At 45.5% G+C, this 16,797-nt stretch overlaps 2 protein-coding genes across 2 annotated transcripts; both read left to right on the top strand.

Annotated features, from left to right (window-relative positions):
- The first annotated feature begins 886 nt into the window (after window positions 1-886).
- Window positions 887-12,244, top strand: LOC311121709 (uncharacterized protein). The gene is made up of 4 exons (XM_084157992.1): window positions 887-1,172; window positions 1,662-2,543; window positions 8,694-9,676; window positions 9,839-12,244. Exons 2-4 carry the CDS (start codon window positions 1,667-1,669, stop codon window positions 11,369-11,371), a joined length of 3,393 nt encoding a protein of 1,130 aa, XP_084014118.1. The 5' UTR covers window positions 887-1,172; window positions 1,662-1,666; the 3' UTR covers window positions 11,372-12,244.
- A 548-nt stretch (window positions 12,245-12,792) lies between these two features.
- LOC311121907 (uncharacterized protein) lies at window positions 12,793-16,694 on the top strand. Its single transcript, XM_084158014.1, has 3 exons — window positions 12,793-13,011; window positions 13,207-13,369; window positions 13,509-16,694. Exons 1-3 carry the CDS (start codon window positions 12,985-12,987, stop codon window positions 14,990-14,992), a joined length of 1,674 nt encoding a protein of 557 aa, XP_084014140.1. The 5' UTR covers window positions 12,793-12,984; the 3' UTR covers window positions 14,993-16,694.
- Window positions 16,695-16,797: the final 103 nt, after the last annotated feature.

The following is a 16,797-nucleotide window of genomic DNA, read 5'->3' as shown; positions in this document are numbered from 1 at the left end:
CCACCATCCCTGGAGGCAAGCCAGAGTGTCTTCCAGACCCCTGAGCCTGATGTGGTGTCCCCGGGTCCCTTGCTGTGCCGATTCTGCCAAGAAACCTTTGCTCTGCCTATTCTGCTGCACCATCATGTCAAGGAAAGGCATCGTCATCCATGCAACATGTGTTGCCGCATATTCAAGAATGGCATTCTCCTCATCAGACACCAGGTCAACATGCACAGCTTAGCTCTGCCTTGCCATCCTCGACCTGCCCTCTCCAAACGTGGCCCAGGCCGGCCTAATGTGTTGCTCACATGCTGCTGAAACCCTACACCCGCCCTAAACCTACTCATGTCTGCCAGGCCTGCTCTCGTGAGTTCTGGTCACCTGGCGTGCTCCACAAACACAAGTGCAACCCTCGGCTGGTCCAGTGTATCACCTGTGGGGGCTATTTCGGCAGCCATCATCTGTTCTGCAAGCACAAGAGCCAGAACCTCTGCAGCAATGCCTGGAGGGCCATAGAGAAGGCAATGGCTCAGGCAGCAGCTCAGGCAGCACACTTGGCAAACTCAACAAACCCACAGAGGGAGAGTTCAGGTGCCACCTTCCAGACCTTGGAGATAAACTCCACCACTCCTCATCATCACAGTGACTCTTCCATTCAAAGGCCAGGCATGTAGCCTAGCGACTAAGATTGTTGTCCAGTAACTGAAAGGTCGCTGGTTCGAATCCCGGACCCACTCGGTAAAGAATGTGGCAATGTGCCCTTGAGCAAGGCACTTAACCCTAATTTATCCTGTAAATCGCCCTGGATAATAGCGTCTGCTTAATTAGTCAAATATAATTTGTTGTTGTAGTACCCCTCCACGACAGTAGGCGTCATTAAGTGTGTAAAGGTCCTGATGTTTTTGTCCCACTGTTGTAGAAGACGGAAGCAGATCGGTCGCGGTTTGTGAGTGATTCAATTACAACAAATAGTGTTATAAAATAAATTAAACATACGTTTAAATCAGTAATTAGGCTAGATAGTAACCTTGTGCAACAAGCGTTATACAGTATCACAGATCAGTCAAATAAGATCGTTTCTGGATACTTTCCGGACAATGAAGAGCGCATGCCTCCATGGCCACAAGGTGTTTCTGTCCAGGTGGAGCCTCTGAAAATTAGCCATCTTCACTGTTGCAATCAGAACTGAGGTGAGCTGCGGAAGTCCTTATATCGTCATAATTTACCTGCTTATTCTGTCGATAGTTATAGTAGTTAGGTAGTTTTTATTGACGTGGGGCATTTTTGCACATTGTGATCTTAATTAGGTTGGCTAAATAACTAGCTACCGTTAGTTAGCTATAATTCAAAGTTGAAATGGTGAATGTTGCCGTCACAGTCAGTGTATTCATCTATTCAGCTCGCTCACTGCACTTACTTGAATATGCCTAGCTACTTTTTCTATCTTTCAGAATCAGTGTCAGACATAATAAATTGTCTTAACTGTTTTCTGTCAACATTAGCATAAAAGCATTCAACATTTTGTTTTGTAATGGCAGTTACTTTTAGTGACATTGGAATTGTATTATGGTCTGGTCTTACTGTAGACAATTATGATGGCATTTGTCCTGATCCTGAAATGGTGGCATTAGAGAATGACAAAAATGGATTGTGTTTATAAGATTGTGTTTGTCTCACAGCCACCATGTCAGACTTCACCATTGATATCCAGCTGACAGAACTAGGGTTCCCTGACATCTTGCAGCCCAGAGAAACGACCTGTGTGAAGGAGACACCATCGCCTTCGTCCTCTAACAATATCTCCCCTGGACCCCTGGCCAACCTCCAAACCCCCAGTTCCTCGCCTCCTCTTCCTGCTGCACTCACCCCCACAGCTGTGGACCCAGAACCGGTTGGTGTTGATCAGCTGGCCTCACATACTGCTTCTACAGTACAGCAGGTTGCCTCACAGACTGGCCCTCACATTACAGTAACCCCAAGTCCCTCTGGGCCCCCTGAGACACTGACAATACTCTGCCCAACCTCTCCTTCTACAAACAAACCGGTGGCAGTGGCACACACTTCACGGCCTGTTACTCCCATATTGCTACCCAAGAGTTTAGCAAGTGGTCAAAGCAATAGCCTTTACCAAACCCCCAAAATAACTAAAACTGTCCTGATATCTGTGTCTCGTGTTGGAGCTGGGACTGCGTTGACTGCTGTACCAGCTCCTTCCACTTCCCCTGTTGAACACTTAAGAACAATTAAGAATGATTCCAAGCTGCCACTGGCAGACCAGACTGCTATGTTTCAGACTCCTCCAAAACCTGTAAACACAGGGAAGCGAGTAAGGGCGGTCGCTGAGGAAGAAGAACCAGGAGAAAAAATTGGAGAGGGAATAGGAGGGAGAAATGGAGGGAAAGGTGTTTGCGATGATGATGGGAAAGAGCAAGGACCAAAAAAGAAAGAAGCAGGAGTTGCAAAGAGTTTAGAGGAGGATTCTGAGGAAACTGATGACAGTGAGGTTTCTGAGAATGAGGAAGATGAGGAAGAGGAAGAGGAGGAGGAGGAACTTGACCCAGGTAGGCTACAGCTCAAATCATAATAACTTATTGTCAAACAACATTTTTTTTAGCTTAAAGCGGTTGTAAGTTCACATCTGTTAAAGAACACCTACTCATTCAAGGGTTTTTCTTTATTTTTACTATTTTCTACATTGTAGAATAATAGTGAAGATATCAAAACTATAAAATAACACATATGGAATCATGTAGTAACCAAACAAGTTTTAACCAAATCAAAATATATTTTATATTTGAGATTCTTTAAATAGCCACTCTTTGCCTTGATGACAGCTTTGCACACGCTTTGCATTCTCTCAACCAGCTGCATGAGGTAGTCACCTGGAATGCATTTCAATTAACAGGTGTGCCTTGTTAAAAGTTAATTTGTGGAATTTCTTCCCTTCTTAATGCGTTTGAGCCAATCAGTTGTGTTGTGACAAGGTGGGGGTGGATACAGAAGATAGCCCTATTTGGTAAAAGACCAAGTCCATATTATGGCAAGAACAGCTCAAATAAGCAAAGAGAAACGACAGTCCATCATTACTTTAAGACTTGAAGGTCAGTCAATACGGAAAATGTCAAGAACTTTGAACGTTTCTTCAAGTGCAGTCGCAAAACCTATCAAGCGCTATGATGAAACTGGCCCTCATGAGGACCGCCACAGGAATGGAAGACCCAGAGTTACCTCTGCTGCAGAGGGTAAGTTCATTAGAGTTACCAGCCTCAGAAATTGCAGCCCAAATAAATGCTTCATAGAGTTCAAGTAACATACACATCTCAACATCAACTGTTCAGAGGAATTCATGGTTGAATTGCTGCAAAGAAACCACTACTGAAGGACACCAATAATAAGAAGAGACTTGCTTGGGTCAAGAAACACGAGCAATGGACATTAGACTGGGGGAAATGTGTCCTTTGGTCTGGAGTCCAAATGTGAGATTTTTGGTTCCAACCGACATGTCTTTGTGAGACGCGGTGTGGGTGAACTAATGATCTCCGCATGTGTATTTCCCCCCAGTAAAGCATAGAGGAGGAGGTGTTATGGTGTGGGGGTGCTTTGCTGGTGAAACTGTCTGTGATTTATTTAAAATACAAGGTAGACTTAACCAGCATGGCTACCTCAGCATTCTGCAGTGATACGCCACTCCTTCTGGCTTGGGCTTAGTGGGACTATCATTTGTTTTTCAACAGGACAATGACCCAACACACCTCCAGGCTGTGTAAGGGCTATTTTACCAAGAAGGAGAGTGATGGAGTGCTGCATCAGATGACCTGGCCTCCACAATCCCCCGACCTCAACCAAATTGAGATGGTTTGGGATGAGTCGGACCGCAGAGTGAAGGAAAAGCAGCCAACAAGTGCTCAGCATATGTGGGAACTCCTTCAAGACTGTTGGAAAAGAATTCCAGGTGAAGCTGGTTGAGAGAATGCCAAGAGTGTACAAAGCTGTCATCAAGGCAAAGGGTGGCTATTTTCAAGAATCTCAAATATAAAATATATTTTGATTCGTTTAACACTTTTTTGATTACTACATGATTCCATATGTGTTATTTCATAGTTTTGATGTCTTCGCTATTATTCTACAATGTAGAAAACAGTAAAAATAAGAAAAACCCTTGAATGAGTAGGTGTTCTGAAACTTTCGAATGGAACTATATATATACACACATACATACATAAAGTTGAAGTCGGAAGTTTACATACAGTTAGGTTGGAGTCATTAAAACTCGTTTTTCAACTAGTCCACAGATTTCTTGTTAACAAACTATAGTTTTGGCAAGTCGGTTAGGACATCTACTTTGTCCATGACACAAGTAATTTTTCCAACAATTGTTTACAGACAGATTATTTCACTTATAATTCACTGTATCACAATCCCAGTGGGTCAGAAGTTTACATACATTAAGTTGACTGTGCCTTTTAAACAGTTTGGAAAATTCCAGAAAATGATGTCATGGCTTTAGAAGCTTCTGATAGACTAATTGACATCATTTGAGTCAATTGGAGGTGTACCTGTGGATGTATTTCAAGGCCTACCTTCAAACTCAGTGCCTCTTTGCTTGACATCATGGGAAAATCAAAAGAAATCAGCCAAGACCTCAGAAAAAAGATTGTAGACCTCCACAAGTCTGGTTCATCCTTGGGAGCAATTTCCAAACGCCTGAAGGTACCACGTTCATCTGTACAAACAATAGTACTTAAGTATAAACACCATGGGACCACGCAGCCATCATACGCTCAGGAAGGAGACGCGTTCTGTCTCCTAGAGATGAAAGTACTTTGGTGAGAAAAGTGCAAATCAACCCCAGAACAACAGCAAAGGACCTTGTGAAGATGCTGGAGGAAACAGGTACAAAAGTATCTATATCCACAGTAAAACGAGTCCTATATCGACATAACCTGAAAGGCCGCTCAGCAAGGAAGAAGCCACTGCTCCAAAACCACCATAAAAAAGCCAGACTACGGTTTGCAACACATGGGGACAAAGATCGTACTTTTTGGAGAAATGTCCTCTAGTCTGATGAAACAAAAATAGGACTGTTTGGTCATAATGTCCATCATTATGTTTGGAGGAAAAAGGGGGACCTTGCAAGCCGAAGAACACCATCCCAACTGTGAAGCATGGGGGTGGCAGCATCATGCTGTGGGGGTGCTTTGCTGCAGGAGGGACTGGTGCACTTCACAAACTAGATGGCATCATGAGGAAGGAAAATTATGTGGATATATTGAAGCAACATCTCAAGACATCAGTTAGGAAGTTAAAGCTTGGTCGCAAATGGGTCTTCCAAATGGACAATGACCCCAAGCATACTTCCAAAGTTGTGGCAAAATGGCTTAAGGACAACAAAGTCAAGGTATTGGAGTGGCCATCACAAAGCCCTGACCTCAATCCTATAGAAATTGTGTGGGCAGAACTTTAAAAGCATGTGCGAGCAAGGAGCCCTACAAACCTGACTCAGTTACACCAGCTCTGTCAGGAGGAATGGGCCAAAATTCACACAACTTATTGTGGGAAGCTTGTGGAAGGCTACCCGAAATGTTTGATCCAAGTTAAACAATTTAAAGGCAATGCTGCCAAATACTAATTGAGTGTATGTAAACTTCTGACCCACTGGGAATGTAATGAAATAAATAAAATCTGAAATAAATAACTCTACTATTATTCTGACATTTCACATTCTTAAAATAAAGTGGTGATCCTAACTGACCTAAGACTAGGGCATTTTTACTAGGATTAAATGTCAGGAATTGTGAAAAACTGAGTTTAAACGTATTTGGCTAAGGTGTATGTAAACTTCAGACTTCAACTGTATATAGTTGAAGTCTGAAGTTTACATACACCTTAGCCAAATACGTTTAAACTCAGTTTTTCACAATTCCTGACATTTAATCCTAGTAAAACTTCCCTAGTCTTAGGTCATTGCACTTTTCGCACCAAATACGTTCATCTCAAGGAGACAGAACGCGTCTCCTTCCTGAGCGATATGACGGCTGCGTGGTCCCATGGTGTTTATACTTGCGTACTATTGTTTGTACAGATGAACGTGGTACCTTCAGGCTTTTGGAAATTGCTCCCAAGGGTGAACCGGACTTGTGGAGGTCTACAATTTATTTTCTGAGGTCTTGACTGATTTCTTTTGATTTTCCCATGATGTCAAGCAAAGAGGCCCTGAGTTTGAAGGTAGGCCTTGAAATACATCCACAGGTACACCTCCAATTGACTCAAATGATGTCAATTAGCCTATCAGAAGCTTCTAAAGCCATGACATCATTTTCTGGAATTTTCCAAGCTGTTTAAAGGCACAGTCAACTTAGTGTATGTAAACTTCTGACCCAATGGAATTGTGATACAGTGAAATAATCTGTCTGTAAACAATTGTTGGAAAAATTACTTGTGTCATGCACAAAGTAGATGTCCTAACCGACTTGCCAAAGCTATAGTTTGTTAACAAGAAATTTGTGGAGTGGTTGAAAAACACGTTTTAATGACTCCAACCTAAGTGTATGTAAACTTCTGACTTCAACTGTATATATACAGTGGGGAAAAAAAGTATTTAGTCAGCCACCAATTGTGCAAGAACTCCCACTTAAAAAGATGAGAGAGGCCTGTAATTTTCATCATAGGTACACGTCAACTATGACAGACAAATTGAGATTTTTTTTCTCCAGAAAACCACATTGTAGGATTTTTAATGAATTTATTTGCAAATTATGGTGGAAAATAAGTATTTGGTCACCTACAAACAAGCAAGATTTCTGGCTCTCACAGACCTGTAACTTCTTCTTTAAGAGGCTCCTCTGTCCTCCACTCGTTACCTGTATTAATGGCACCTGTTTGAACTTGTTATCAGTATAAAAGACACCTGTCCACAACCTTAAACAGTCACACTCCAAACTCCACTATGGCCAAGACCAAAGAGCTGTCAAAGGACACCAGAAACAAAATTGTAGACCTGCACCAGGCTGGGAAGACTGAATCTGCAATAGGTAAGCAGCTTGGTTTGAAGAAATCAACTGTGGGAGCAATTATTAGGAAATGGAAGACATACAAGACCACTGATAATCTCCCTCGATCTGGGGCTCCACGCAAGATCTCACCCCGTGGGGTCAAAATGATCACAAGAACGGTGAGCAAAATTCCCAGAACCACACGGGGGGACCTAGTGAATGACCTGCAGAGAGCTGGGACCAAAGTAACAAAGCCTACCATCAGTAACACACTACGCCGCCAGGGACTCAAATCCTGCAGTGACAGACGTATCCCCCTGCTTAAGCCAGTACATGTCCAGGCCCGTCTGAAGTTTGCTAGAGTGCATTTGGATGATCCAGAAGAGGATTGGGAGAATGTCATATGGTCAGATGAAACCAAAATATAACTTTTTGGTAAAAACTCAACTCGTCATGTTTGGAGGACAAAGAATGCTGAGTTGCATCCAAAGAACACCATACCTACTGTGAAGCATGGGGGTGGAAACATCATGCTTTGGGGCTGTTTTTCTGCAAAGGGACCAGGACGACTGATCCGTGTAAAGGAAAGAATGAATGGGGCCATGTATCGTGAGATTTTGAGTGAAAACCTCCTTCCATCAGCAGGGGCATTGAAGATGAAACGTGGCTGGGTCTTTCAGCATGACAATGATCCCAAACACACCGCCCGGGCAACGAAGGAGTGGCTTCGTAAGAAGCATTTCAAGGTCCTGGAGTGGCCTAGCCAGTCTCCAGATCTCAACCCCATAGAAAATCTTTGGAGGGAGTTGAAAGTCTGTGTTGCCCAGCGACAGCCCCAAAACATCACTGCTCTAGAGGAGATCTGCATGAAGGAATGGACCAAAATACCAGCAACAGTGTGTGAAAACCTTGTGAAGACTTACAGAAAACGTTTGACCTGTGTAATTGCCAACAAAGGGTATATAACAAAGTATTGAGAAACTTTTGTTATTGACCAAATACTTATTTTCCACCATAATTTGCAAATAAATTCATTAAAAATCCTACAATGTGATTTTCTGGAAAATTCGCATTTTGTCTGTCATAGTTGACGTGTACCTATGATGAAAATTACAGGCCTCTCTCATCTTTTTAAGTGGGAGAACTTGCACAATTGGTGGCTAACTAAATACTTTTTTCCCCCACTGTATATATATTACACTACATTACCAAAAGTATGTGGACACCTGCTTGTCGTACATCTCATTCCAAAATCATTGGCATTAATATTGCCTAATGGTTGTGTTTTGTATTCTTATGATTGGGACCTACTGGCTTATTGTGTTCGAGTGAATGGACTGCTTAACATCATGCTGTGTGTGACTGCTGGCTTTCCATCAGACCTATGCAGTGGTGTAGTGGTGCTTGGAGTAGTGGGTATACTCAAATTTTGCCAAAATCTTTCCAAATGGCCCACCCACCGTAGGAAATGCGCCCTGTGTGAAATCTTATGTTTTTCCTTCTTATTTTTAGATTTTCACTCTCAATCACACATTTTTTTTGTTTTTGTTCAATGACAAAAATCTGATGTATTAAGTCCACAACAATGCTTAAGACACATCAGGAGACAATTTTTTAGAAGCAACAGTAATTTTTCATACTTTAGTCAACCTACTTTGATCTGGTTTCATACAAATATCATCCAATTTCCTTTAACTCCCTTCTCCCTCTACCTTTCAGAAGCAGAGCCTGGAGGTTCAGGCGAACACAACTGTAGCGTCTGTGACGTTGTCCTCTCCTCCAGCATCCAGCTCCAGGAGCACATGAACCTGCACACAGGGGCACGCCCCTACTGCTGCGCCGAGTGTGGCAAGCGCTTCTGTCAGCTGGCCAACTACCGCTCCCACCTGCGGACCCACGCCCAGCCCCAGACCTCAGGCCCACTTGTACAACTCCGCTGCCGCGTTTGCCTGAAGGGCTTTGATTCTGAGCAGGGTTTAAAGGACCACCTAGCCAAGTCCCACTTTGAGAAGGAGTTCTATGAGTGTGACGCATGCAAGCGTGTCTTCACCTGCCTGACCAAGTGTGAGGAGCACCTGGAGGAGCACAAGCGTGAGCTGGCTGGCCACGTGTGTCTGCAGTGCTGCCGCCGCTTCCGCCTGCGCCGCTCTCTCCGCCGCCACAAGGAGCGGGGGTGTGTCCGCAGCTATCGCTGCACTGACTGCTCCCTGAGCTTCAGCCGCAAGAATGCCCTCCTCAAGCACAGCTTCTCCCACCTTGGCCTGCTGCCTTACACCTGCATCCAGTGCCGCCGCCATTTCCGCCTGGCCAGACTCTACCGTAAGCACGAGTGTGAGCCGGAGTGGCTCCACTGCGTGGCCTGCCTGGGCGTCTTCCACAGCCAAAACGACTTCCAGAGGCACAAGAGGGAGACAGGCTGCTGGGGCCAGCAGGGGACCAAGGGAGATGAGATCCGCTGTATGGAGTGTGGCCAGTCCTTCTCCACGGCTGACGAGCTGAAGAAGCACGCCGGGGCTCACCAGAGGGTGATGACTTGCTCCGAGTGCGGCAAGGGCTTCCGCTCGGCCTTGATGCTGATGTCACACATGGGGGGCCACGCAGGGTCGAGGCCCTGTCTGTGTAAGAACTGCGGCCTGGGCTTCCCTCACCAGCAGGGTTACGAGAGCCACCTCAAGGACTGTGGACGCAAACCCCCTCCTGTGGTGAGTGGTCCTCAAGGACTGTTGAAATATACTGATATGTTTGTCACTTTCTATGGCTCTTAAAAAGAACAATATTTTAATATTATTTAGATTTAAGTTGGATTGGATATAGACAGGTACAAGTAGCTCTCTGTTCACTGGTGTAACTCTCTCTTTGTGCAGATGGCTCCGAAGAAACCACGGAAGGACGCCCCTGCTGCTCCTTCCAAACCCCTACCCCAGCTCGCTCCAAGGGATCTCCCTCTCCCTGCTCCTGTGAAGAAACCAGAGAGACAAGCGTCAGCACCACTTCCTACTCTGATGAGAATGCCAGGCTCTGCCCCTGCCAGAGTCACTATGGGAGTCCCTGTTAAAGTCTCTAACACCACTACTGTCCGCGTGGTGAGCCCTGACCAACCCACCAAGGGGCTGTGGAAGCTCAGCCTGGACAAACAGCCACCTCCTGGGGTGTCCTTGGTCATGTTTGTCCCTGCCAACACCCCTCTGGCCTCTGGCCTCTCTGGCCCATCCTCTACCCCCCAGCTTCCAGCCCTCTCAGGCACCCAGCCCCAGTGGAAGGTACTCAACCCAGCACCAAATCCAGGAGCCCCTCCTCCGGTGCTGGGCCAGTCCAGCTTCACCTCTGAGCCGGGTCTGAGCCTCATAGCAGGGGCAAACCGGCGCTACTCCTCTGATGCCCCACTGGATCTGGCCTTAAAGACAGCTGACTACAAACAGGAGCCTGCTAATATACTACCTCTTGATCTGTCTAACAAGTCGACTTGCTCCACTCCTCCTGCTAACCTTGTAGTCAAGACTGAACCGAGAGACCCTGAGTTTGCAGAGGAGACTGAGGAAGAAGAATTCACGAGTTTAAGAGGTGATAAGAAGGGGCTAGTCTTTCAGAGTAAGAGGGAGCCAGGGGAGGATTATAACATGGAGGCTATGGTTCAGAAGGGGGAAAACAGAGAAGGGAGTGGAGATGAAGACTGGCAGAATGACTGCAGAGATGATGGAACAGCTCCGTCTCAAATGAAGAAGGCACCAAAGCCGGGAGTCCCGTCAACACTGCGGCTCTTAACTGTCAAGCAAACAGAACCTTTGAAGAACACTGCCGAAGTGGATCCAGTGAATCAGCTGAAAATCGAGTCAGTCAGCTCTTTGCACTCCAAAATGCCTCGGGGCTTAGTCCAGATAAAGCAGGAACCACTGTGTCTAGAGGCTGACAGTGGAACACAGAGCTCAGACTTCTGTTCGTCCAGCAGTCTGACAGCATTGAAGAGGAAGACGGAGCCAGACGTGGGGCTGGACTTGAGATGGGATGGGGGCACCCCAGGCTGTGTGCTCGACTTGAGGTTGAATGGAGGGAACCTAGCCACTCATGATGCAGCTGAGAAAGCAGAGGAGAGGAATGTGGAAGTAGGCCATGTTGAGGAGGAGCTTGAGGGTGGTGAGAAGGATGGAGCAGCAGAGGAGAGGAAAGTGGATAAGGATGGATTGGAGGAGAGGAAAGAGAAGGGTGGATCGGAGGAGAGGAAAGAGAAGGGTGGAACGGAGGAGTCTGATGCCCCTGTTGATGAACCCACAGCCCATAGCCCAGAAAAACAGCTCCCCTCCTCTCCCATCCCTTCTCCTCCCTTCTCACCACCATGTAAAAGACGAAGGTCACTAAGGGCAAGGGAAAAGCCTAGAGCCCTGCATGACTGTTTATTATAACTGCAGTACTTTAGACAGAGTGAAAAATAGGATTGCTGACGACAATGTTAATTAGGCTGCCTTTTAAGGGCCAGAGGAAAACATAACCAACCCTACTGTAAAACAAGTTATACTAGGCTTGTTATTAAATTATAATAGCAACGGATTAGTGGTGATTTTTTCTATACCGTGCCTCTCTACATTAGTTTGCCCTCTGGATTTGGTTGCTTTCCTGTATTACAAATATTTTTTGTTAGCTATTTAAAACATACTATGTTTAATGTACCTGCTAGTGCTTAGTGAGCTAGCTAACAATCCTCGTTGTTAGCCGCTTCCGGTGTGGTGAGAGATTGAGCTTAGAGTAAATAGTGGCTATTGTTTTCTATATTACAGTAGTTTTGTATGTTGGCAATAGGATCATGCACTTCTTCCAGTGTTACCGCACACCTTTCCAAACACTCCATATCTATTTGACTATACCAACATAACTTATTTGGGTTGTATGTTGTCTAGTTAGTCTTCAATTTAATGTCATTGTAATTTGTGTTGTTTCTACTCTATATAAGCTGCTGTATGGGACTTCAGTCGCCAATGTTTCTTATTCAGGTACTGATGGGGAGTGTTTGGGAGCCATGATTTAATGTACTGTCAACTTTCTGAGAAATGCTTCTCAACAGATCGGTTTTTGTTTGATTTGAGTTCCATAATGGGTATAATATGCAAGAAAATATGTGCCGACCAATTTTAATGTTAAATTGGTTTGTGTATCTTTTTCTATCACGTTGAATGTCTTACCCCAACTTCAACTGAACGGTTGTAGCGTTTTAGAACATTCTGTTCTGAAATTGGGATCTTCTTCAAGGATACAAATAAAGATCAATGTATCGCGATGGTATGGAGGGGTTTTCTTGGAAAGCCTTCTTTCATTTACCTAAACAGAACACTCTTACTGGAGAGGAAGCATGGGAAGTCACTATGGTAAGTGTTTGTGTATCTAATTGTAAACACACTGATAGATAATATAATAATAATAATATGCCATTTAGCAGACGCTTTTATCCAAAGCGACTTACAGTCGTGCGAATACATTTTTACGTATGGGTGGTCCCAGGAATCGAACCCACTACCCTGGCGTTATAAGCGCCATGCTCTACCAATACAGATATACATCTTCATATAACATAACCTAACAATTAACCAAAGCGTTGTAATTAATGGTCAAAATGGCAAATACAGTAAGCATTATAATTCCAGTGTTGCATTTTTAAATGTTAATAAATTATGCACTTGGCTAGGTAGGTCTATAATTATATAGGCCTACCTCCTCGAGCCAGTTGGATAGTGCTAATGCGCACAGCAAAGAGATCGGTAGAAGAAAAAGACTACATGTCACATGGTAAGAAGGCCCGGAAATAATTTGTCTGTAAAATCCGGCGAAGATCATAACAGAGGTAGGGAAATGTGGCCGTCGTTAGAACACACAACAGCTTGCAATAAATATCCCTTTTAATTCTCGATCGGAAGACCGTTCGGTTACGTACCGCAAATTCCTTTCTCTGCTTTGAGCAATGTAGGCTGATGAAACGGAACAGACGGCAAAAACGTCCTATAACTGTACACTGTTATTATTCTACATGGACAAAGACAAGTTCGCTGTGAGCGTAAGTATATAGGCCTGTCAATAAAATTCATATTTTGAAGAAGTGAGAATATTGTTTATTTGTTAAACTGATGTTTAAAAAATTGCTAATGTATAAGTAGGTCACAAATTCAATATTATGTTGTAGTATAAGCAATAACATTGCTAGTTACAATTGACACCTACCCTCCCTCCTCTCTTCATTTCCCCCACCCAGCATGATCCATGCTCCTGGTTAGAGATGCACCAGTTCATTGGAGACCTGATGGTCTCTGGGGGGTCTCTGGGGCTAAAAGACGCTCCAGGTTCAGCCCAGCCCAGACAGACCCAGGGAGAGTGCATTAGAGAGGCCAGAGACGGAGACATCAGTGGACAAAAAGGTGAGTGGAGAACATTGTGGAGTAATAGGAAAGGACAGGGAATACTAGGGAAACAGCTTTTGTTTTCATAGGTAATGGCTAGTCTGGCTTTATAATAAATTTATTTTCTTGGTTTTATATTTCCCCCACTCGTACACAGGCCAGCACCATACCTGCACTTGCCCTGGCTGCCCCTATTCCTCCTCATCCTCATCTTCCTCCTTCCAGACCATAAAGCCCAGAGGAACTGTGTCCTCACAGCCCGAGCCCAGCAGCACTTACAGCCCAGAGCTCAGTCAGCCCCAGAGTCAGGACAAGGAGACCAGCACCCAGAGCCCCAATCTAGCCCCTATCACTCTCACTAACCAGGGTACTTCTTCACCAAGCCCCCTGCCCCAAATCTCCACCTTCTCTTGTTTCTGCTGCCACCGGGGCTTCCAGACCTGCACCCAGCTACTGCACCACCAACAGGGGGCAGCAGACTCTCCCTTCTCCCAGACACACACCCACTACCACCACCACTGCCCCCTCACCACCTGCCTGCCCCACTACCACTCCCACTATGGCCTGTCGCCTGGCACCTTCCCCTGCCTGTCCTGCCAGCATTCCTTCCCCTCCTGTTCCCAGCTCCTCCGCCACCAGCAGGGCCACACACACCCTCAGAACCATGTTGTAGGGGTGACCACAGTGTCCCCCACCCTACACCCCTGCATGCACTGTTCAGCATCCTTCCCCCGACCCTCTCAGCTGCTACAGCACCAGCGCACCCAGCACGCTCACAAGGCCGGTGGCTTCCTGTGCACCGAGTGCGGGCGCGCCTTCAACTCCCACTCCAACCTCCGCATCCACCTCAACGTACACACCGGTGCCCGGCCCTACTCATGCCCTGACTGCGGCAAGAGCTTCAGCCAGTCAGGAGCGTTGAAGATCCATCGGCGCCTCCACACTGGGGAGAGACCCTACGCCTGCGCCTACTGTGGGAGAGGCTTCCCCCACCTGGCCGGGGTCCGGGCCCATCAAAGGACCCACACAGGGGAGAAGCCCTACCGCTGCACCCAGTGTGGGAAGTGCTTCACCCAGTCGGGGGCACTGAAGATCCACACAAGGATCCACACCGGGGAACGGCCGTTTGTGTGCAGCCTCTGTGGGAAGGGCTTCTCCAACTGCTCCGGCATCCGCTTCCACCAGCGCACCGTCCATGGGATGGTGTCGGATATGGGCGGGGATGGAGGAGCCGGTGGGTCCCATAGCGGGAGACAGAGTCTAGGCAGCTCAGCTGCTGTGGGACGCCCCAGTGCCAATCCAACCAGGATACGCAATAACCCCCATACTGACGTGAGCTCCAGCATTACTCCTGCCCCCACCAAAATCCTTCCCCCTGGGTCTCTCCTTGCTCCTCCAGGGTCAGGTCTGACTGTAATCTCAGACAAAGAGCCCCAGTTCCAGTCTAGCAGTGTAAAGATCCCCTCCAGGAGAGCAGAACCAGGCAGTAGCAGGGAAGGGAGGGCTCTGCTGTATACCTGTGAGGACTGTGGGCTGCGTTTTGGGGATGCTCCCTCCAGAAACAGACATCAAACTCTGGTGCACTACTCTACAGAAGGGGTAGAGAAGGAGGGCCTGGGAGACACTGAGGGGGAGGGGTGAGAGATGAGAGAGAGAGGTGGTAGATTGAAGTTTGATGCAGTAGATTGTTGGATCAAAGGCTATGGGAGAGGTGGAATGGGAAAATTGAGAGGTGAGAAGAGGCAGAAAGCTTGAGACTCACAGAGGAGTAAAGGCATGGGGGTGAAGGGAGGTCCGAGAAGAGAAAGGGAATTCTACAGGGAAAAATAAAGTGTCTATCAATGGGATCTATGACATATTTGAGATATTATCTTGAAATTCCACTTTAAAAGATGTACTCCAGGCCTAAGGAAGTCTTTTACAATGATTTTCACGTTTTGGGAGTCCAATTTTCTCTTTGTCAAAAAGACAAGTACCATGATTAGGCTACTAAAGATATTTGAGATCTTTGGATTATTATATATATTTTTAACTGGTTTGACAAAATCCACAGATAATGTTATCTCAAATGTATGACATTTTAAGTGCAGAAGTGAAGAAGATATGCTGTATTTAGCATCATTATGTAATATATATTTTGTAATAATAGAATCTGATATTGTATGTCTATAGGCCCGTATATACTTGTGTATATCAGTTTATCTATTTAGCACATTGTGCATAGCTCATTGTGCCTTTGATCTCAGATTAGATCATTAATGTACATGTTTTTTTTTCTTCTCATAAACCACACTGCACTAAACTTCATGACAACTGATACGTTAGTGGTTTAGTGATTTTATTGAGGATGAATATCTTCACTGTTGGAAGATGAGCTCTTCTATAGTCTTTTTTTATCAGGACAATTTCACAGAGACTCATGGTTTGTTGACCTGTTTTCTATTGCTTCAGTTCGCCACCTAGTGGACATTTAGAAGCATAGCAGCAGAAACACAGGCATTGAAACTAGTCTGTCTAGGCTAAAGGTGTCAAACTCATTCCACGGAGGTCTGAGTGTCTGCGGGTTTTCGCTCCTCCCTTGTCCTTGATTTATGAATTAAGGTCACTAATTAGTAAGGAACTCCCCACACATGGTTGTCTCGGGCTTAATTGAAAGGAAAAACCAAAAACCTGCAGACACTAGGCCCTCTATGGAATGAGTTTGACACCCCTGACACTGGTTCCCAACCAGGGGTACTAGGACCCTGGGGGTACTTGGCCTATCCACAGGGGGTACTTGAGAAGAGTCATGAGACCGTAGGCCTACTGGTAAAATGCACATGAGGGGGTGCTTCAGCAGTGGAGGCTGCTGAGGGGAGGACGGCTCATAATAATGGCCGGAATGGAGTAAATGGAATGGCATCAAACACATGAAAACCATATGTTTGATGTATTTGATACCATTCCACCAATTCCGCTCCAGCCATTACCACGAGCCTATCCTCCCCAATTAAGGTGCCATCAACCTCCTGTGCTTCAGGGGTAATCCAGGCAGAGCACAATTCAGTTGGTGGTACAGTTACTGAAAAAGGTTGGGAACCACCGCTCTAGACATCTGTGTTGCCTCCCACAATTTTCAAATGCTACTGTTGCCTAGGGTCTGTTTTTCGAGACACAAACTATTGAAACTTCTGTATGGCCAACTTCCCTTCTTCGGTATTCTGTAGCCTCTAGGGCAGTTCAAAAGGCTGATTGAGGATCTTTTTACAGAAGATTGTGTTTGTTTTCTATGATTGTGTTTTGCTTTTTTGTGTATTGATGCGAATAATTGTGTAAATTGATGTGTATATTGTGTATGTATACAGAGCTCATCTGTAAAAGATACCTTGGTGTCAGCATGACTCCCTGTCAAAATACATTTTATATATCCATATGTTTTTCCACATAGACCTGTTTTCAGTAAATTA

This window comes from Coregonus lavaretus (genome assembly GCF_964263955.1).
Source record: "Coregonus lavaretus genome assembly, chromosome: 3".
Taxonomy (NCBI): Eukaryota; Metazoa; Chordata; class Actinopteri; order Salmoniformes; family Salmonidae; genus Coregonus; species Coregonus lavaretus.
This window is presented reverse-complemented; position numbering and strand designations above follow the sequence as displayed.

Bases quoted from the DNA above. Each gene is read 5' to 3' on its own strand.
- LOC311121907 (XM_084158014.1), top strand. From the start codon at position 12,985: ATGGACAAAGACAAGTTCGCTGTGAGC. The intron at 13,012-13,206 runs GTAAGTATATAG...TCCCCCACCCAG, and splicing joins AAGACAAGTTCGCTGTGAGC to CATGATCCATGCTCCTGGTT. The intron at 13,370-13,508 runs GTGAGTGGAGAA...ACTCGTACACAG, and splicing joins AGACATCAGTGGACAAAAAG to GCCAGCACCATACCTGCACT.
- LOC311121709 (XM_084157992.1), top strand. From the start codon at position 1,667: ATGTCAGACTTCACCATTGATATCCAGCTGACAGAACTAGGGTTCCCT. The intron at 2,544-8,693 runs GTAGGCTACAGC...TCTACCTTTCAG, and splicing joins GGAGGAGGAACTTGACCCAG to AAGCAGAGCCTGGAGGTTCA. The intron at 9,677-9,838 runs GTGAGTGGTCCT...CTCTTTGTGCAG, and splicing joins GACGCAAACCCCCTCCTGTG to ATGGCTCCGAAGAAACCACG.